Source organism: Epinephelus lanceolatus, chromosome 6 (genome assembly GCF_041903045.1).
Source record: "Epinephelus lanceolatus isolate andai-2023 chromosome 6, ASM4190304v1, whole genome shotgun sequence".
Taxonomy (NCBI): domain Eukaryota; kingdom Metazoa; phylum Chordata; class Actinopteri; order Perciformes; family Serranidae; genus Epinephelus; species Epinephelus lanceolatus.
In genome coordinates this window covers 40,230,526-40,253,513 of record NC_135739.1, presented here as the reverse complement: position 1 = coordinate 40,253,513, position 22,988 = coordinate 40,230,526, and the positions used below count along the sequence as shown (strand labels likewise).

General features: G+C 40.6%; 2 protein-coding genes across 3 annotated transcripts in view; one reads left to right on the top strand and one right to left on the bottom strand.

The window, feature by feature from the left end:
• LOC117270414 (protein Niban 1-like) overlaps positions 1 to 13,805 on the top strand; it is a 47,517-nt gene extending 33,712 nt beyond the window's left edge. Inside the window, exons 5-14 of the mRNA XM_033648013.2 lie at positions 1,760 to 1,930; positions 3,643 to 3,758; positions 6,665 to 6,769; positions 7,139 to 7,301; positions 7,447 to 7,634; positions 7,886 to 8,032; positions 8,976 to 9,086; positions 10,198 to 10,305; positions 10,537 to 10,648; positions 10,735 to 13,805. Of these exons, the coding sequence (XP_033503904.1) occupies positions 1,760 to 1,930; positions 3,643 to 3,758; positions 6,665 to 6,769; positions 7,139 to 7,301; positions 7,447 to 7,634; positions 7,886 to 8,032; positions 8,976 to 9,086; positions 10,198 to 10,305; positions 10,537 to 10,648; positions 10,735 to 12,059 (2,546 nt within the window). The 3' untranslated portion in view covers positions 12,060 to 13,805. The remainder of the gene's footprint in view (positions 1 to 1,759; positions 1,931 to 3,642; positions 3,759 to 6,664; positions 6,770 to 7,138; positions 7,302 to 7,446; positions 7,635 to 7,885; positions 8,033 to 8,975; positions 9,087 to 10,197; positions 10,306 to 10,536; positions 10,649 to 10,734) is intronic.
• The window catches only part of kifap3a (kinesin-associated protein 3a), a 52,713-nt gene continuing 43,527 nt past the window's right edge, over positions 13,803 to 22,988 (bottom strand). For both annotated transcript variants that reach the window (XM_033648015.2, XM_078169057.1), the window contains one exon: positions 13,803 to 16,989. In XM_033648015.2, the coding sequence (XP_033503906.1) occupies positions 16,890 to 16,989 (100 nt within the window). In that variant the 3' untranslated portion in view covers positions 13,803 to 16,889. The remainder of the gene's footprint in view (positions 16,990 to 22,988) is intronic.

The window sequence follows — 22,988 nt, the reverse complement described above, 5'->3', positions numbered from 1 at the left end:
TAACATATCGCACTGTCATTTCAAACTCAACACTTGTTTAAAATTAAAAGCCCCTCAGCCGTTGCTGTTTCGGAGCTGAAGGACCAGCGTTCTAAAAGTAACAGAAGTAACTGATGTCTTGTTTGAAAATGTACTTAAGTATTTGATTACTCAAACAGCAAACTAACGCGTTAGGTTACTCGTTACTGCAAAAACTAATCAAAGTACTCTAACGCGTTACTTTGTAACCCAACTCTGGTGATGCATTGATTCACCTCACACATTAACACTGAACTCAGACAAACAAGCGGCTGTGTCACACACGCAGTCAGAGAGAGAGAGAGAGCTGTGCTCCAGACTGGGGCGCCATGTAACGAAACTAATAATTGCTAACTGTAGCATCACATGGCTAGCGGTTGCTTATAAGTTTATAGTTCACATTTAGCAATTTATTTATAAGTTTATAAGCGTCAAGCCTTTTAAAAGCTCAGTGTTGGATGTAAGCCGCTGCTGCTAGTTAGCTCGTGCTAACACTCTGGAGATGATCCTTCAGCGCTCTGTCTAGCCTGTTTAACAGCTGCAGGAGGTTTGTTGATCTGGTGGGGTGTCAGCCGGTTGAAGATCAGACCCTCGGCACAATCCTGTTGTCTTCCTCTGGAACTGTGAAAGACATCCACACCGCGACGTGTTTTGCGCTCTAGACAGCGTGCTGCAGTTGTTGTTGTTCTTATATTCTGTTTATTGGCAGCTTGCAAACCAAGTTGAAAGGTACATATACGGCCACCCACTGTGTCAAGTTGTGAAGATGCTGCCTTGGTTAAGTCACTGAAAGCAGTCTGGCTTTGTATTGTCGGTGCTATTTATTGGCTATAATATTAATTATCAGAATAATGCATAATTATAAAAATGTCCTGTTATTGGCCGATAGTTTATCAGCCCGATATATATCGTGCATCCCTAGTGATACGTGATCTAGCCCCTCACAACAAATCTGTGTGTTTATACTTAACATTTAAAAATACATGAAACACTAGTTTTATACATGGATTTAAAAGCAAACAATGTAGTTTAACTGTTTATTTATTTTAATTATGTGGACTCCTTGTAAACAGTGTCCTCCGGCAGCACAAAACTGCTTTTAGATGTTAAAAAAATCTACTTTAAATTGTTTTATTTCTTTGAAAAAATTAAACGAGTAATGAGGCTTAAAGACATGCAGATGCTTTCAGAGCTGTCCTTCAAGCCTGTATCCATCACTGTGCTGAGTGTCCAGCTGCAGAACTGGTTTCCTTTGGAAATGCAGGCAGGTTTGAGCAGGATCTGTTTCCAAAGGATTTACTGTGCAGTTTTAGCCGTGTGAAGCAGACAGGATCAGACTGAGAATACTGCTGCCTTCAGACTAGAGGGCTCACCTGGATTAACCTGTGTTAGCACACCTGATCCTACCTGCTTTCACTTGCCTGTTTCTAAGCTGTGTTTAATATAACTAAAGACAGCAAGTCAGAGGCATGAGCTGACTGAGAGGATGATTTATTAATTAGTTAATTAACCCCCTAAAGTTATCAGATCTAATTTAATTTTCAATTAATATTGTTAGCAACATGCAACAGTCAGAATTTGTTATTTCAACCAAAATTATAGTGCCTACTGCAGCTTTAATATTTGTACAAAACTTGAACCTCAAACCGACCAACCAATCATCACAGCTGCTAGTGTGGCTAAAAAAACACCTTTTCCATGTAGTTTGTTGCTCACCATCAGCTGATCTTCTTGCTTTCAGAAACTGATGTGAAGGAGGACTTTGCTCCTCCTCTGTCGGGAATGCCTGGACAGTTCCCTGTCTACCTGCGTCTGCCCTACAGGAGAGACTCCTACTTCTGCTTCAGACAGCAGGCCAAACAGGATGCCTTCCTCTCCATCCTGTCAGACTGCATCAGACACCAGAACCAAGGTGAGAAGCTCCGAGACGAAACAGTAGCTCTCAATACAAACAAATCTACAGTTGGTTTACCACCCTCTGCTACAATACAGCCATGGCAGCTGTCTTTTTCTTGTTTTAAGGCTGGCTATCGTTTGACATGTTGGGATACTGGTTCCAATAATAAATCATTACTTTGCCTTTTTTTTTTATTTGATAGCTTACGGCTGGAATTCTAAACTCAGTGGTTGTAATTCAAGCTTCTCTGTTCTCGTTTTTGGGTCCGGCTGCTTGGGCATGTTAGTGCATGTGAGTCCCTGCGTGTGTATCCCACTGGCCAGCTTATCAGTGCCACTCTGCACTGCGCTCATACAGCAGTTACCGCTGATATTGGAACAGTGGCATGGTTAACATGGTTAGCTCTATCAGCACTGTTGCTGTTGTTAGCACCCTTTGCTGCTAGCTGCTCACTCAGTCTCCTCCATGTTGGGAACTGTGTGCAGACAGTCAGAATCTGACTCTGAATCACAGATATGCTCTAAATTTCGTATAGAGATCCTTTAAATTAGGCACTACCTGTCAACAAGTTTAGGAACCAGATGAGATTTTCACTGACAGCTTTTAAGACTTTACAGTTTATGATATTTCATGTTATGGATATATTTTGTTGCCTAGTTGCTGAAACAATCTGATCAGTGGATTTTGTCATTTTCTTTAAATAGAAATACCAGTACGTCACTGGTTCCAGCTTCTCAAATGTGAGGATTTGCTGGTTTTCTGATGCTAATGTGATACTCAAATGAATATGTTTTGGTTTTTGGACTGTTGGTGGGTTACAAGAAGACATTTGAAGACATTTCGGGTGGACAGCTTCACTATTAAGTGACATTTTGTAGACTAAAAGATTAATCAGTTAAATAGAAAAGAATAGGTCGATTAATTGATAATGAAATTACTTTTTGGTTGCAGCCCTAATATGGAATAATATTGTACTGCTTACAGCAGTATTATATTGATAAAAAATGACTAGCAGCGGAAACAGCACTGTATCATCATCATCATCACTCTGAACTGACTGAATGAACTGAAACTGATCACAGCTGTTTGAGCGGTGGACTTTTGGCTGTATAGTATCACTTGAACCACTTTCGACAGTTGCCACGGCAACAGACTCACCACACCAGCTCCGAGGTTCAGAGACGAAACCTTTTTCATGATCATGTTGAAGCAGAACATCTCTGCTCTGTGCAGCCGAGCGAGTTGATGAAGATTTAGTTCACATCGCAGCTTAAAGGGACAGTTCACCTTAAAATCAAAATGACATATTTTTCCTCTGATCTGTAAAGCTGTTTATTAATTGACTGTTTTGGTGTGAGTTGCTGAGTGTTGGAGATATCGCCCCTAGAGATGTCTGCCTTCTCTCTACAGTATAATGGAACTAGATGTCATTCAGCTTGTGCTGCTCAAAGCAGCACAAAATACATTTGAAAAACTCAACAGCAATGTCTCCAGAAATCATAACCAGGTTACTCAGGATAATCCACAGACCTTGTTGTGAGCAGTTTCCTCTGGGAACTATTCTCTTTCTGCCAAACTACACTCACCAAATGTATCACTGTGCATAAGGAAGCGGACACACTAGAGACTGAGGACACATTCTGGCAGTTTTAAACCTACCTGTATGTATGCACTGTATGTATATATGTATTTTAAATGTCTCCATGTCTTCTCTCTCTCTCTGTCAGACTTCCTGAAGAAGAAGACATGTGAAGTGCAGGCCTTCCTCAAAGCCATCCAGCTCTACAGGCAGGACAAAGACAAGTACGAGGCCTGGGACATGCTGATCGGAAGTGATTCCAGGGTACGTCCCATGTTTTGTGTTTTTATATTCTCCGCAGATGTTATATTGGCAACAACCGCTCCTCCTGTGGTCTACAAAAAATATAAATATAAATATATTGTATATTCAACCAAGTAAGAATCAAGCTATTTGGTAAATTACTTTAGCTGGCGAGCTAACATGCTAGCAGTTTCTTATTTTATTTTGTCTGGCTGTGGCTCAGAGGTAGAGCGGGTCGTCCATCAATTGGAAGATCAGTGATTCGATCCCCGGCTCCTCCAGTCTGCATGTCGATATCCTTGAGCAAGATACTGAACTCCAAATTGGTTTGTGTGAGTGTGTTAAAAACTGAGTAGCAGGTGGCACCTTGTATGGTAGCCTCGGAATGAATGAAAACTGTGTGTGTGAATGGGTGAATGTGACTAGAAGTGTGAAAAGTGCTTTGAGTGGTCAGATGACTAGAAAGGCGCTATACAAATGCAGGTCCATTTACCATTTACCATAACGGAAGAAAAGGTGTGAAAAAATTGGGAGAAATATGGGAGAATTATGACCTTGGGAGGAATCTGGGGACTGGCAGGTTTGCTTCTAACTGTGTGTGAACCACGGCTCTGTTGTGGAGCCGGTTAAACACCATCAGTGGAGCTAAAATGAAGCTGGATGGTGCCACAAACCTAATGAGCTATGAAAGGACTGATAGCAGAAAAAAGTCTGGTTTTCTCTCTTTCAAAAAAAAAAAAAATCATCATCATCACTCTGACACAGCGACATAGTTCAGGCTGAGTGAGTGGCTCCACAAACAATTGTTGCGGTCTCACAGCTGTTTCATGAATTTTTTAGTCACCCGCAGGATCAAATTTATTTGTTTGATAGACAATAGTTCATGTGTCATCAGTGATTAAAATGAGATCCAAGCTGCAGAGATGAGACAACTGAGATTTTTTTTTCAGTATTTCTTTCATTTTATCCTTTTAAACAGAAAGCCTTTGTTTAGATCAGATGTTATCATATGTTTGGTCTTGATGTAATTCTGTGTAGTGATAGTGATAAAGGATTAGTTCAACACTTTGTGCATCATGCTTATTTGCTTTCTAACATTTTAATGCATCTGGCTGCTGATTTCTTTCAAAGTTTTTGCAATATGATTTTAATGTCTCTGCATCTTTAAAGCATCCTAAAACTTCACCATCATTGTTTGATTTCACATCTGTAATATGCTGCTGTTCAGAGACAAAACAACAGAAAAGCTTCCTCTGTTCCCTGTTTACAGACCATCGTGTACATGATGAAAGGATGCAGGATGTGCACTAATCAGAGTCACGGCTCATTTGCGTCCTCTCACTCTGTTTGCTTTAATCTTCCAACACTCTGTTCACTCAGACTGTCCTGCTCACTCTCTTTTTCTCCTGCTCCTTCCCCGTGCTCTCTGCCCTGCCGCTGGGCTTCCTGCTCTCTTCCTCTGTGCTCCCTTTAAAACAGAGCAGGAATCCTCCCGCATAATGTATAATGTAAATGCTTCATTGTGGTGTTGTTCGCTTACATTGTGTTGAGTCACAATTTGTTGGAGGTGAGAGGAAGTTTGACTAGCGGGAAGCACACACACACACACACACACACACACACCCCATTTAATGTCAAATTGTTTAAGCAGTAAGTCAGACATTTCCTGTTTTCTCTGCCTCAAGCATGCAGTTCATACACGTGTAGTAAAAATACGCACACATGCTTGCACTCACTCACCATTTTTTTTTTCTTTTTCTTTTTCCAGTTTGCACATAGCTCTCATCTGACATACACACATACACACACACACACGCCCACGACTCAGAGCTGGGACATGAGAGGAATGAATGAAATGTTGGCAGCAGAAACAACATGAACAGTTTCACTGGGTTTAATAACCACAACTGCAGCACTGAGCACATATATGTTTTCTATGTCTTTTCTTGTTCCAGATGTGTTTGTTAACAAGCACCACAACAGCATGTTATAAATGGAAATGGTAACAATGTCGAGGGAGATCTTAAAGCTCTGTGTTGGGCCACAATCCAATTTTAAGACCTTTGATCCTTCAGTCAGTGCTGTGCTTACATACTGCATATTAACTTATGTTATGTAATCAAATTCTAATCAGACAAACTTGAGGGCCTGACTGGGGTCTCACTGCTCATTTTTAAGTCCCAGTGTCCTCAAACAAGACAACAATAAAGTCCCAATGTCTTCAAATTAGTACTTCCTAATTAACAGCATCTTAGCTTGTTACTGTTAATAAAAATAGTCAAATTTGTTGACATAGCAAACTACAAACATTATTAATCAAAAATAACAAGTTTTGACCATAAAATGTGATCAGGTTTTGGGCCTTGTCCACTTTTGTGTTTGGATCGGCTGCAGATTGACTGCAGAGATGGCTGCCATCTTATTTTCACATGGATTAGTGTATTGTGCTCCTACTACCACTAGATGGCACAAAAAGTGTCCATGAACGAGGATGACAGGTCTGAATTAAGTAGAATGATATATAAGGTCAAATAAACCCATAGGCAACTGGAAGTTTAAATGTGAACAATTTTTGATATGTGTTAAGATCTGTGACCAAGACACATACTAATTAGGACATTTTACAGTGTAAGAAGAAACACCAAAGAAACTTAACAGTGCTCTTTGGTGGAAAAACTCTAATGGAGACACCGCTTCTAAATGACCTCAAACCTAGTTTGGCACTGCTGTGTTGCAGTTTTGTTTAATTCATATATTGATATCTACGATAAGCTATTATGAGAGCTGATTTATAGGCCTAGATCTATGATATAGTTCATATTCTTCAATAAATTTGTGTTTTATAAACAAATTTTAGTGCCGAAATAGAGTCTTAGCCCATGACAGTTCAAAGACAAATCATTTCAGTTGTGTTTGTGTGTTTTCAGGTGATGGCAAATGTGGTGATGGAACAGCTGCTGCCGTCTCTTGAGAAAGACATGCTGCCTCGTCTCAAAGCCAAGAAGACAGAGAAGAAGAGAGTCTGGTTCGCTGTGAGTCACACCGTTAACTTTTATATCCACTATAACTGATGATGCTGCTGTTTTCCCATCAGTGCAAATGAAAAATAATTGTTTTCATTTGCAAAATGGCACATGAAGTGCCTTTTAAAAATTTATGTTAATGTACGTTTCAGCTTTTTATAATACATTTGATGTGCCCATAATTTTGACCCAGTTACGAATGAAATGATACATTATACATTCATGCTGTAGGCCATTCCCTGCAATAAACAAAGGCTCTGTAAATCTTCAAGTGGAGCTACTTCATTTAGTCAAGCAGTGAGAAATCAAGAGAGCGGATGATTTGGAAAACTTAAATTTTGAAATGACGTGATTGATTAATTCACTGAATGTGGCCAGACGGTGGAGGCAGCGTACATGCTGATCCAGGAGCATCTGATGGAGGGACTTTCAGCACTTAAGGAGGAATGTCGATCGTCGATCCGGCAGCAGGAGGTGCTCATCCACTCCGACATGGACCAGATCCTGAACTCCAGACAGGAGCTGGAGGAAAAAGTCCAAGGTAACTGATACTGACTGACTCATACTCAGTGCTGTCAAACACAGGATGAGCTGCATTCCTCTGTGATAAATGTGACAGAAACTGGCTCTGGGTGGATGGGATCAGGTTGTTTTTGGAGAATAAACACTTAATTTTATTCCTCCAGCCAAAGTATCTGAGCCAGCAGAGAAACTGTGCTCCGAGTCCGTCCAGCCGTACCTGGGCTCAGTCCTGGAAGAGCTGATGGAGCCGGTCAGCTCTGGTTTCCAGGAGGGACGGCAGCTCATTGAACACATGATGGACCAGGTGTGTCAGGACGGCCAGCTGGTCGCAGACAACGAGCAACTGAAGAAGGTTTGTTAATTAATAAATATCCTCTTTTTTCCTGTTATCAAATCTGACTTAGTAAGAAATGAGTGACTACAGTTTGGTCACTTCAAGATTGAGTTTTCTATTTGCTGAGTACAATGCTCTGCAGTTTTCCTCATAAGTGGGCTAGTTTAGTCCTGAATATTTGAATGAGGGCTTAATATGAAAGTGCACCAACATTTCTTTCACCATGATGAAACCTGTCTAATTTAGGAATGCTCATATCACTCTGTCAGACTCTTGCTAACATGGCCAGGCCGAACCTGCTGAGCTGCTACCAAAAGATCGGCTCCCTGCAGGAGAAACAGCAACACCTGCAGCAGAGATTTGGTTTCTCCAACATCACAGGAGTGATCCACAGCGCTCAGATCGACCTGCAGCAGGTGCACACACACACCCACACACAAAGTGAAGTGTAAATTTACCCAAGAACTGTCTGTGCTTGTGACCACTTAAAACAGTTTGGACTTCCTGTCATATTTTAGATGTCTCTGAAGAGACATTTCCCATCTTAACTTGTCACAGAGGTTCATTTCAATGATTGTTTTCAGTCCAAAGACATACAATTATCCAATGCTTTATATATATATATATATAAAAGCAAATGTAGAAAAGAAAAAACTGAACTTAGTTTCTTTTTCTTTCCTCTCCTATTAATCATCTCACGACCCCGCAGATTTACCTGGCGACCATTTGGAGAGGCCCAACACCCGCATGCGCTCTAACATTGATGCATCAGTATTACCTATCCAATAATGTCACATAGAATCCGACATCAATCACAGGAGACATTTTACTGCACAACACGTACCTTAACTACATGAAGCAGACAGCACTTTTGTACTTTATTACTGATACTTTTACTATATGAAGTTGAGAATACTTCAGTGCTTACACTGGTTATACTTTAGTGACATGAAACTGAACACATACTTGTACTTCTAACAGGGTATTTATATGTCATTGTATTGCTGTTTTACTGACCTCAATACTTTTTCCACCACTGACACATTTTCATTCACTTTCTCCTCCTTCAGGCCTTCAGAGCTCTTATTTTTCTACTCAGACAGAATGGGTAGAGGACTGAGTCACATTTATGACACACTTGTGATTATAATGTATGATCCGTCAGTACATTGACTCGGCACTTCAGTGTTGAAATAATGAAAAACCCAGTTGTGTGAACACATGATGAATCAGATGAATCTGCTGATGATATTTCACACTGATGGGATTTCCAGCTGCATTTTTTCCGCTCTGTATTTGGAGCAGTAAACTGCTGTCTGATTTCATCTCATCCTGTGTGTGTGGTTGTGTGTGTTTCAGCTGATTGAGAATGCAGCCTACACGTTCGAGCAGCTGCTCAACAAAGCCGTCCAGGACAACCCAGACAACCCCGGCTCTGCCATCGAAAAGGCCAAACACAGAGTGCTGAAGGTCAGATTGGCATTTATAAACTCAACAACATAAAAACCTTGTTGATGCTGAAATTCAAACCACCAAATCACAAAGTAATTTGAATTCTATTTGACCCTCAACAGAGAATACACCTCGGCAGAGTACCTAACCACTGTGACTGATAGAAAATTCAGGACAATGTTGAGGATGTACAGTCTGAGGGGACACAGCTTGGCCATAAAAACAGGCCGTCACAGGCAGAACAGGCTACGGAGGCCAGGCTGTGTTCACTTTGTCATAAAGCAAAGGTTGAAATGGAATCTCACTTCTTACTGTACTGTGTGTGTGTGTGTGTGTGTGTGTGTGCGCGCGCCTGCATGAGCAGTATATGACATTTCCCATACTGAACTGCTGTGGCTCACACACATACAGCATTCACACAGACAGCGTTGCTGCTGCAGAGCTGCCTGCTACCATAACTACAGTATTTCCACAATTAAATTTCCATACTCCAAAAATTTAGGGAAATTGCACTGCATTGTCCAGCAAATATTTCACAATAAAAAAACCCTTGTGTTAACAACTGGAGGTATTCTGTCGATAGAAACACTGTCAAAGCACTTTTATTTTGAAACGGAAACAGGAAAGGTTAAATAAAACAGAAATATTTATATTTCTTCATGTCTGTGACTGATTACGACATTAAAACTCCAGTGAAAGGTGGTGTACCATCAATATGATATTCAAAAGACTATCTTGAATGTTTATTTTTGCTGAAAACCATGTACATGACGCAGAAAAAAATAGGTGAGACTCCTGGTCTCTAGGTGTGCTTTAACTGAGCAGCGCTGCTCACGTGGGCAACGTGGCTGCTCTAACTTGTCAATATGTTTGCCGAAAATAAATACAACAGGTTCCGCGACGTATATGTGCTGCTTACACAGGCAGTGAGGCCCAGGCACAAGTTACAGTTGAAGCCGCACTACAAAAGACATTTATAGGCCGACGGTGATGATTTTAATGTTGACCCTAACTCTTCATGTGACATATGAAACGTTATCACACCTGGGAGAAATAATGGACAAAACTCAAAATAAGACCTTTCAGACATGAAGTGATTATTCCTGTCTGTCCTCTGTTTTTCCTGCAGCAATATGATTATGACAGCAGCACAGTGAGGAAGAGGATCTCCAGGGAAGCTCTCGTCTCCATCACTCTGCCCTTCATCAAGAGGAACCTGGCCCCCACCTGCAAGACTGTAAGTCTCTCTCTCTCTCTCTCTCTCACACACACACACACACACACACACACACACACACACACACCTATAGAGTCACTAAACTGTGTCCTTTAACTGTCTAAAATGTAAATAGGGTTAAAACATTGATAATGATGAACTGAGCAATATTTAAGGTCCTTTTTAGACCACCAGTGTTGAAAGCTACAATGACGTGTTTTAGAGCATGACCCATGTGATCTATCTGTACAGGAGCTTCAGGGTCTTCAGCAGTCCATTGATGGCGACCACTCCAACTTCATCCATGTTGAGAACGTTTATGAGAGCATCCTCCTTCAAATTCTGGACAAGGAGGTCACCAAAGGTATGATACACCAATGATAATGAATCAGCAACACACACGTTCTCTCTTTCAGAGACGCCTCTAAACCTTCCTGTTTTCTCCTGCAGTGGTGAAGGAGGCAGCCAGCCTGAAGAAGTACAACCTATTCACAGACAGCAGAGACCTGCTGAGTCAGTCCAGCCGCTCCAGCCTCTCCTCCCCGCCCGTCTCCACCCCTGGCAGCCCTGCCATGATGCTTGCTTCCCCTGCCAAAACTTCCGTTGAGCCCCAGCCACCGTCTCCTCTTGTGGTTAACGGTCTGTCATCCAGCCCGGAGAAGAAGGAGCAGCCAGAGAAGACAAACGGCATGCTGCAAAGCGAAGCCTCAACAGACACGACCGCCATTGAGACACCTCTGGGGAAGGTTGAACAAAAAGATGCAGCTCAGAGTGTGGCGGTCAGTCAGGAGGCAGGGGCGACCACAGCAGAAGTCATCTTCCAAACTGTGAAGGCAGAAGCAGGCAGTCCTGTTGCACTTGAAACTCCAGCTTTACCAGATACAACCAACCAGAGTGATTCGCAGCAAGGTAATGTAGAAGCAGCTCCAGAGACTGCGGTCCAAACGGAAGCTATTTCGGTCGAAACAGAAACAGCTAAAACCGCTGCTGAGCCTCCGATGCAGAATGCAGATGTTCCAGAAGAGGCAGAAATGACTTTGTCACAAATCCCCACTACTGTTGAAAGCATAAAGACAGACATAGGAGCAGCACAGATAGAAGTACCTGTACCAAGTCCTGATCCCACTAATGAACCAGTAAGTTCTTCAGCAGAAGGCACTGATGCTCAAACTGTAACCAGCAATGAAGAGGAAACACACTGTGGCAGCTCAGAAATCAAGTTAGAGACTCCCTCTAGTGGTCAAACACCTGCACTCACACCTGCAGAGGTCAGCCTGGACCTGGCGCGACAAGAGGCAGAACCAGATACCACCTCAGACCCTAATTCTCTGGATGTGTCCCTAGGTAGTGAGTCACCCCCATCAGATGTGGAGTCCATGGAGGAAGTGAAAACAACGCAGAGCAGCGCGGATGAAGTCTCTGCGACCTCTGACGTCTTGGAGGATGAGGCTAACATGAATAAATCACTTGAGAGTTCAGACGATACAGCTGAGGACAAAACCACAAGTGGGGAGCTGTCTCCTGAGGCCCAGACAGAAGCTGTGAGCAGTGACGTTGGCGGGGACATCAAGGCAGGTGCAAGTGTGAGCGTGGAGCCATCGGTGGAGGCCACAGCCACCTCTCAGCCCTCTGAGCCTACCGCAGAAACCCCCTCCAGCCCTGAGGCCCAGGCCATTGACAGCATCAAAGAGATCCGTGACCTGGTGGTGGAAGTGATCGAGGTGGAGGAGCTCGTGCAGCGTTACCCCAGTGGAATTCCCAAAGTGGAGGAATGAAGCATCATGACCGATCATAACTGCATTACTGTTCTTTCAGGAAAATGGCGGACAAAATTAATAACGGATGTTCTACTAAGGGGAACCAACTTATTACCAGAACAGGACAGTAGCTTCCATCTGCACTGCCTCAAACTATCCTGGAGTTCAAACAATTTTTTGCAGAGCAGAAACCCCTGAGAGACATTTACAGAAGCTTCCATGAACCTTTTTTAAACACATATGCATGAAATTATGATAAATTATTTATACTAATCATTTACACAAATCAATATATCAGCTGTGTCAGGTGTAGAAACCATCAGGTCTGTGTCAGTGGCTGACAGGATTTTTTTTAACACTACAATTATTTTAGGACCAAATCGTTTAAGGAAAAAAAATAGATGTAAAACTATTTTATTAAGATTGTGAAGATGTTTCTGGAAATTTCATTATGTTGTGGTGGATTCTAAATATATTTGAGATTTTAGAAAATTCTCTTTACACTTACTTTCTGAGAGTAGGATGTGAATATAGATATCAGTGTCATGTCTGTAAATGAGCTGCAGTCAGGATGTGGTTAGCCTAGCTTAGCATAAAAAGTGGAAGCAGGGGGAATCAGCAAGCCTGGCTATGTCCAAAGTTAAAAAGAAATACCCATGCCAACACCTCTAAAGCTCTCTGAAAACGTGTTATGTCATATGCTTACGTAATCTATAGACAAACAGAAATGTAAACATCAAAATCTGTGGTTTCAAAAGGGAGTTACGTGTTGGTACTTCTTGGCAAAGGCTTAAGGCTCATTTATACTCCCTTTATGTACAAAAATAGCATAACATTGAGCATAAATGATCCCCTACCAGGGGTAGGCACAAATTGGCGTTTTTAGAGTAAAAAAAATAAAAATAAAATACATGTTTACTAGTGACCCGTAGAGGTGTTGGTAGGTGTAGTTTTTTAGCTTAGGACTGAGACAGGCTAGCTGTATCCCCCCTGCTAAGCTAGTCTCCACACATCATGACTCCAGCTCAGTACCTAACAGACAGACATGAGATTGATGTCCATCTGAATGTCTTACTGTTTGGAGGGGAAAAACAGATTAATTCCCCAAAATGTGGAACTGTTTCTTCAAACAGACTAAATGAGAATGCTTCCTTAGTCGTGTTACAAATTATTTTTTTAAATCACTGAGATTTAGATTGTTTAGAAATCACAATGACAGATATTTTAATATATTGGACACCATGCGCTGGATGAATACCACTTTCAAATTCATATTAAAGCTGTAATTTAGGCACATTTCTTTTTACTTAATGTGATTATTTTTGACCTACTGAAGGACTTTTTTTTTAACACAAAAGAAACTGAAGAAGTAGCTCATCAAAGTGCCTTCACAGTACCTCCACGTGTCTTGCATTGCATGACGAAGGAAACCAGTTTCTGTCATGTGGATGTGGTTGCTATAGAGACTGGTCTAAGTATGACTACCTGTGCCTTTTACCTGTGTAGAGCATCTGACATAGACATGGTTAGTAGGACAGTTTGCAGTGTGAATACAGGGAGCAGCGTCTGACCACTTACTGTCCACCAGATAAATGCTGTTTAATAGAAACATTGTGTGGAAATATGAATAATAAAATAAGAGTCTATAAACAAACATACCCTCAAATCATTTCTGTGTGAACTCTCCACTCTCTGGTTTCAATGTTGGGAAAACAACACAAACAATAAATTGTTTTATTTGCCAATAAAACAAATACAGCATGAGGCTTTGATTATTTATTTATGGTCCACAACTTTTATTTTTTAACCAATTACAGACACAATGTGCTGAGAAATATTAAAGACCTACAAGTAATCCAACATCTGTGACACATTAAATTCTAAATACAGTTGGACTACAACAATGTGCCTTCCATTTATTTGATATATTGCACCACAGGAAAAAAGTATCTCATATTTCAGCAGACCAGCAGAACTCCAGGCACATCAAGAACAAGATAAAGAATACAAATAAGTTATTTAACATTTGTTCATATGTAAGACACATTTTTCAAGATAAGACAATGAAGGCTGTTAACATTTCTTCTTAAATTACATTCAAAGAAATAAAGATAAATGACATCTTAATCCAGCGACTCGAGGTTTTTTTTCACAGTCTGCTGCAGAGTTTCCAGTGAGAGACTGTTTGTGTGCAAAGGCAAAATAATGGTCCCTCTTTATTATCATTTTCTAGGAAGTTTCCTTGAAAGAACTATAATTTGGTACTTAATATAGAATAAATAGAGACAATGCTCTGAGACTTATTTTAGTTAGTTGCATGAAGTTTTTAAAAGGCAATAACAAGGGCAAAGGGTTGCATATGGACAGTAGGGACATGTTTGAGCAGATGTGTTCACATTATCCTCATTCTAACAGCTCTGTGCACAGAAATATGTGACATACAGCATCTCGTATTGATTCAGTAAGGGACAGTGAATTTTATTTTTTAATAGGGGATGACCATTTCTTATTCCTGATCAAAAGTGTTTTCAGTTAGTTTTGGTATTTCAGCTCTGATGAAGAGCAGTGCACTGCCGCTTGCAAATATCAGCAGAGCAATAACCTGATGCACATTGGACCTAAGAGTCAGTCGGTTTTTCTTCTTGAAACATTATGACTTTATCCTCATTAAATTATACATGTATTAATATTTATGTAATTGACAACTTTTTTCGCAAAAGTATCATAACATAATTCTTGAACACAAATAAGTGAGAGTCTGGGAGATGTTTTAAATGTGCTGAAACACATGTTATTGAAGTCCAAAGGTTTATAATGAATTAAAATAAATTTATCTTTAATGTGAACAGGTGCCACATGCACATTTGGAGGTTACTTCCCCAAACAAAGGACACAAAAAAGGTTGGAATAGTAAACTATGCCTACACATGTTGACTCAGCAGGGATAATTAAAATGAGAAAAGTTGATCTATTTGAAAGCAATACAGAATGTCTGAGAGCCTTACTGGGTTATATTCCATGATAGCCAATTTTATATTTTGAATCATCATGTATTGGCTGAATTTTGTGTTTTTCTTTACATAAATTAAAACAATGCCACCATAAACTGGTGCATAAAACTTTACGTGAATGCAGAATATTAAGCGTTTGATGTTTAAAATTTCCCGGGGCGAACCCTCAGTCTTCCGCTTCATATGTTTACCTACGAATGTTGAAATGAAACCTACTCACTTGGGTTATAGCTAATTCCCTTGAAAGCAAAGCTTAAAGTTATTATTTATTAATAAATATTTATTACTGTAAACTGTATTCTTCACTTGTTAAATTGCATGCTTTCCTGTAGACAAATGTCAAATTTGCAAATCCAGCTGACCTGCTGTGCACCGACAATGACTCTACATGTTATACCCATTAATCGACAGTGATTGAAATGAAAGACAACTCGACGCTGTGTCTATAGTTTCCCTACAACATGTACCAAATTATCGTGTCATTGTCAACAAACATTTTAGGAAATAATAAAGAAAATACAGACCTGCAACACAAACTGTTACCAAAAATATCCTAATGTGCAGTTATATAATCCAACTGCATATTTAATGCATAACTCAGTGCTTCCCAACCTGTGGGTGGGAGCCCCACTCAGGGACCCAAGATTGATCTGAGAGGTCACATAATAATTAAAGGGATAAGATAAAAGGTGTTTTCTCTCATTTTTTCTTTTTAAATGCTTGATACTTCCACCTTTTATGTCTTGAAAAATCCTTCAAATCAAATAATCTGAGAAAGAAAAAGCTGACTTTTGGTTGAAGACAATGACCTGTGACGAGGTGTCACAAGTGACAAATATTGGGACCACTGACAACTACTTCAGCCAGTGACCTGGGCTGGTTTACAGTCTTTAAAATATTATCTTTGTTAAAAGATAAGTCTGGTGATATTATAGAGGTTGTCCCATGTGCAGAGCCAAACAAACAGTTAACACATCTATTAACAAGTGTTGTGTAGCACAGCCTGATAGACATTCTTCCTCTGTGTCATAGAGCTCCACTGTTGTTTGGAAACTATTAAAAGATTAAAACTATATACTTGTGTTTTTAAAGATTTACATTTTCAGCAGGAACCAATGGGCTTGGAGCTGAGAGCCACAGACAGAAAGTCATTAAGTACTGAGAGAGACAGACTAACATGTTGTTGGTCTCAGTCTGAACATTAGACTTGTTGACAATAACCAATACAGAATAACATCAGACTGATCTTTCAAAACACACTCATCCATTTTGTTGTGCTCTTTTGCCTGAAATAGTATTTATGATTGATCACTTTAAGTAGGCTGGTAAAAAAAAAATAAACGTTTTGTAGTGTGAAACTGGAAATTAAAAACAGTAAAATCTGAGTGCACTTCAGTGTTAAATCTACAGCTGCCTAGTTTATCACAAAACAGAAAAATACAAAGCTTCGTTATACAGCATATGTTCTTGAATCACTTCAGCAAAGTGAACTTTTAAATGATATATACAATTTTGTAGTTGAAAAAATGAAATCTGAGACTGACCCTAATATCTATAGATTTGTAAGGTTTTTAGTTTGAAGAACTACATAAACTTCTGTATTAATAAGTCACATACTTTCACTTGGAGTCTTAAGGAATTTATGTGTGAGATGTTTCCACTTGGTCCCTGTGCAATTCCTGATTAAGATGATGATTAGACAATTTGTAGAGTGCTGGGAGATGCATAAAGAAAAGACAGTGTTCCTCCACAATCTAAAGTCAGCTTCAGTAGTACAGAGTGGACATCAGCAACAACACAATGCTTGTACAGTATCAATGTGTGAGAGGTTCCAAGTTTACCGGGAGGCATTGTTGTAGTTGTAGAAATATGGTTCATCCGGGCGGAAGCCGTAGGCGCTGACGGGTCGCTCTGCTGGGACAAACTGCTCTGACACACTGACAGGACAAAAGAAGGGAGATAGATAGATGGGATAAATGAATACAAACTGATACAGCAAGACAGAATTACAAATTGAGATGTGGAGAAGGCAAGCGAAGTGTTGGGAATCACAGAATATTCTTTGCTTTTTTTTATTACCCTTAATGGCCTATATAAAACAAACTTTGATATGACAGACACACTCTTTAAATGTTTTAACAGTATTAAAGCTATCTTAAACCTTGACATGACTATAAAAAGTAAGAGCAAAGACACTCGAGCATGATATTGTCTCTTTAGCTTATTGAAACATGTTAGCAGCCCATGTTTTGGACAAGGGGTCTTCAGCGTTTTTCAGGCCAAGGACCCCTTTACTGAAACTGGGATGGAGCAGGGGCCCTCTAATAAATATATTGTAGAAAACTTAGTTGGATAAGAGATAAATTTCAGTATATCTTGGGTCTTCTCTCTTCTCTTACCTGTAGCTGCTAAGTCAGCAGCAGTTGTAGCATGGCTAGTTCAACTCGCCATTATGGATAAGTGGTGCACAGTGATTTAGCGTTAGCTAGCTCTTGTGATTGTACAAGGATTCATGGGCAACAATTAGCCTATCAATAATACTGTGTACTATTCAACTTAAATTAACAAACAATTTGACAGGCACCATGTAATAACCCTGAGGAGTCCCTAGAGGTCATGGACCCACTGTTTGAAGACCCAGGTAAACAATTCAGTGGAGTAAGACTCCTGCTCCCAGGGAACACCAGACCTGCATATTTTCCATCTCCTGCTGCTCTGCTCACACCTGACTGGCTGGATCAGGTGTGTTAGGCCAATTAAGCTTTAATCAGGTTTGTGAAGAAAAGTGAGAGATGGAATTATGCACAGCTGCAATAAACTGATGGTACCTCATAACTGTACCTTTCTGCTTGATGACATGTTTTTTAATGATCACGTCCACCATTGCTTGAATATAGCCTCATTTGTGATGCCTCACAAAGAAGATAACAGCACACACTTGGACATTTCCCTGTCCACATGTCTGTCCATGAGTTTTACATAAGTCTGTTTTCAGTGACATAAAACGCAACAAAGGGTCAAAAATGCGTAGATTAAGCTACATATTCAGATATACCTGCGTACATGTGGACTGGGCCTGAGAAAATAGTGTGGACACCACTGGCCATATACTTTTTCTTGAGGTTGTCAGGTTGAAACTGGAAAGAGACAAAAACAATGTCCACATATACAAAGCCAGCTTAGAAAAGAAAGGATTACACAGAGCCCTGACCTTAGCCCCATCCAACACCTTTGGGGTAAACTGTAACACTGACTGTGAGTCAGATCTTATCACCCAACATCAGTGCTGGACCTCACTAATGCTCTTGTGTCTGAATGGGAGCAAATCCCTGCAGCCAGGTTCCAAACATCTGGAGAGAAGAGTGAAACCAGAAAACACCAGTACCACCACCAGGTGGAGCTCTGACACCAAACATCTCTCTGGAAACCCCCCACCCCAGGGCCGCACCAATCGCTCAGTCATAGTACTGCGTGAAAAAAAAAATCCTTGTAAAAAGTTAATGTAATATTCATCTGCCCTGATGCAGGTGTTGGACATCCACAATGAGTGTGTGAGTTACAGAGTGCTAATGGCTGGAGGGGTAAACAGCAGAGCGGCCAAGTCTTAAAAAACTGAGAGATGTCAAAACACAGCGCTGTGACGAGGGCGGAGGCTGACGGCCAAACCTGGAGGACCTGGCTGCCCTCCGCCCGGCAACAGGGGCCTGTTGAGGGGAATGATAAAAGGCCTGTATCTACACCGTATAAATCAGTTACTATGGGGATGTGGATACAGAGGGTGGGGGCCGATTTCACGCTCCATCTTCTGACCAGCTGCTGGGAGTTTGTGTCTGGTTGTGGGGTCACGTCAGCAGGCCCAGCCGCCTCATCAGAATGGAGTGGTTGATGGATAAACTGGGCTCTGATGGATGACACCACATCTCACACGTATCCCTGTCTTTCTCTTTGGGAGTGTTTGCTGCCCGGCCCGTCGTCCTCTCCCGGCCTTCTAAAATACGAGCTGTTTGCTTTGCCCCTGCAAGCGCCTATAATGACGTGTTGTTTTTAGCCAAATCACTTCCAGCGATCAGTTACACAGCTTGCAGCCCCCCCCCCCCCCCCCCCCCCCCCCCATCCCCTCCTCCTCTCTGTTTTGCCTTCGCCCCCTGCCGCCCTCCCCCCCAACCACCATCTCCTCTCCCTCCTCTCTGGGCAGAAATATGTCTTTTTCCTCTCCGCACGCTACGGCTGTCAGGGGGGATTTGAGAGCCAGGCTAAAGGAGGCTGGAGGAACACTGGAGCTCTGACTCACACCATCCGCCTGCCTGCCTGCATGTCTGCCTGCTTCTATGACTGACTGGTTACACCTCAGCCTGGCTTCAGGATCTGTAGAGGACCTGTAGGAGTCCTAATGATCAGTCATTGCTCAGGACTGGACAGCTTTGATGGTGAAAAAACAAACTTTACAGTACAATATTGAGTACATGCTACATCCATCTCTATCCATTATTCTTAGGTTAATGTGTTTTATTATTTTGATGAATTCTTTTGTCTATAAAATGTGAAAAAGGTGCCTAAATTATTTTTTTTAGATATTACGCCATTGGGTCTGGACCTTTGAATCCCCCAACACAAAGTTGACTGATTCATCTGGCATCGTCACATGAAAAAGCAGTTTCTCAGTTGAAAAAACAATGGATCCTATGAGTGCCACCACACCATATTCACAACATAATCAAACCAATGAGGGGTAATAAAAAACCAGGATGATGCTGCTATTGAGGCTGTTTTCAATCAATATGTATTTTCAATATTGTCTGATATCCCAGCTTGTTTTTACTTCGCTCCATTCCGCTCGTAAATCTGCGGCAAAACCAATAAGTTGGCATGGCAACGCATCAGTGTGGACTTAATATCCGCCTGAATCTAAATGCCATTAGATTCAGACGGATACATTAGTGTCTCATGATATGTTGAGGAAGATTGAATCCTCTTTCCCCATGGAAATCTGTTAAGAGAGGGATGGCAGGTTAAGGGAGATGCATTTTATTAACATTTTGCTAACATGTGGGATGGTGCCCCCCCCATTCCCCATCAAATCACCTACTGCTTGTGATCCCATGTCACAGGTTGCCTAAGTCTACAAGTTGTGTTCAGTTGAACCCCATCATGACTCTTCTTCTCAGAGTGTTTTATCTGAATAGTTTTATGAGGTAAATTATGCAATAAGTGACATTAAACAGGAAAGATTAAAGTACAGCCAAAAACATAATTTTATATAACTGAAGTATTTTTTTCTGCTTTCCTATCATCTTCAACCTGTCAGATTTATATTGGAGGAAGAGGCCCAGATGGAACTATCCATTATGTGACAGACTTAAACATCATTTTACTGCCAATAAATTCCAGAAATGTTTTTTAATAGCTTACAGGTGAGTGTTGCATCTTTTTAAGCATCAGGAGAGTTGATCCATCAGCTCAGGCGAAATCTAACAATAATAATCTAACACTAAATTAAGGTCTTAACAAAAGAGCCACACAGACACTGCGGGCAGACTGATATTATTTTCTTTAACAGGAAAAATATTAGAAGTTTTGTCTATTTTAATGTAAGTTTGATGTTTTTAGTAGTTTGTCAAAATGAAAATTCCTGTAACGTGTTTGTATGTTCTTTAGTAAAATAGTTAAATCTGTTCTTAACAACAGTAATCAAACTGAAGTCATATCTTTAAACCTGCGTGTACCCTGTAATTTATTAAAAAGGGTTCAAGAAAGGAATCATAAACAGAATGGCACAAGAAGAAGAACTGATGATGGAAACTGATCGATCAAATTATAATTCATTGACAGGAACACTGGCTCTCAATTTGGGCTGGGAATGAGGGAATTAAATTTTCATTTTAGTATCACCCTAAAAGCTCCAGTCACAACCAGAAGTTGATTTAAAAACGCTGTAGTTGAGGAAATGTAATTTATCCCTCCAGGCCGGTGATGCATCATGCTTTGAATATTTAAGGGCAGCGGGTCTGAAAGAACGCCTGACACGGTAGCTGGTATTTCTTATTACGAAACATGCAAATCAACCTGTTTGCCACCTTCCTTACTTCATGAGTGTCAGTGTGTGTTGTGACATGCCGAAAAATGAGGAAAGGTGGTTGTGGGTCTTTGAGACAAGGCGCCTGGTGTTCCCACATATGCTAGTTTGGCCCCAGAGGAGCGGCTGCAGGAGGCGGCGGGGACACGTCCCATCCCGCAGAGAACATTCCTTGGTAGTGAACAGGAAAGAGAATCAGGCCTTTTCCTCCTCTGGTGTGACCCTTCGCCCCCTCTGTGTCTACCTCTTCGAGGGCCTCCAGCCGGGCCCTGCTTTGATCTCTCCCTGCTGTCAATGCTCAGGTTACAGCTAACCAACACACCGACCCCGGTAAAGAACCAGGTCTCACCCCCGCCACCTCCACCGTCCCCACATATCTTCATGTCTCACCTGATTGTGTGACGGTGTTCCTTTACTTGCCTTATTTTTACCTCACCTCACTCCCTGGCGCCCCGTCACATCCTGACAGCTTCTCAAAGCGCTCACTGATTCTCTTGTTGGTGTATTCAACAAACACAGACTGTCTATCTGTCACGCCTGATTCTACCGGACAACTGTCTTTACCTGACTAAAGCATTATTCACACCTGGAGAATCTGTTCCCCTGTCCTAACAGGACACAATTTGGTCTAGTTAATCAGAGCAGGACTTAATACTCTATTTGTTTGAGACAACATTAAAGTTTACAAAATCTCATATCTGTTTTAACATTAACTAACATCTTTGATAAAGAGCCCTTAAATTTGATTATCAATGACTTGTGACTAACATTTTATATAAAAGCTGGTTATTTTACAGCTGAAAAATGTATTTGTTAGAAGGATGACATGGTTATAACTAAAACGTCTCTCTCTCCCTTCATTTTATCTATTTTGTCTCTATATCATCTTAAACTGTCTAATAAGAGTAAAAAGCCCAAAAATATTTTTTTGGGGGAAAAAAACAAAACAAAACAAAAAAACTCACCTTTTTAGCAAATATACCAGAAACGTTTAAAAGTAAACTGCACTGGGACTTCACTGAATCAGCATCAATACAAACAACACAAAAATAAAGTCTCAAATACCAAAAAATGCAGCCTGTTACTATGTTGAAATTTCATAAACATGAGATGACGTAGTGTTAAGAGTATTATGGACATTAAATAAATTTTTTGAAAGCTAATATAGCATTTCACCAAGCTGATACTGGATTTCTGAGGCATACTGTGATACTGATATTATGATGTATTGACATTTTGGGGGTTTTCTTCAACATAAAAAGATGATTTTGATTAGGATGACTTAAAATGGTTTTCAAAGAACTGGGTCGAAAATATGTTCTGAATGTTATTTAGCTGGGGGACAGACTGTGTAACAGTGACACTTTTGCTAAATGACCTCAGACATATCTAATATTTCTGTATTAATAAGCCATTATGAGAACTATATGGACTGGATTTATGAGCACTCTACCAATAGTATTTTACACTGTGTCCATCATTCACTGACATCCACACCAATGACGACACTGGCCTAACCATCAACTAACAATCCAGCCTCAGTGTCAAGGACTAGTGTCCTATTTCTGTACATGGAGGAAGCATCGGTCCGATGGATTAATACCTCTGGACTGCAATGACTTATTTGTCTTTATGTGTACATTTAAATCTTATTTTAAGGTTCTCTTCTGACATTCCTGTAATGTTTCTTCAAATTAGGGCTGAACAATAAATTATTTTTCATCATTATTGTGATGTCAACTTGCGCGTTAACACATCATGAAAGACTGCAATATTGCACTCAAGGATATTTTGAGTTAACTGAAAAAGGTTTTGCAGAAAACTGCACTTTAAAATGTAACAGTTACTTTTTATTGCTGCCTT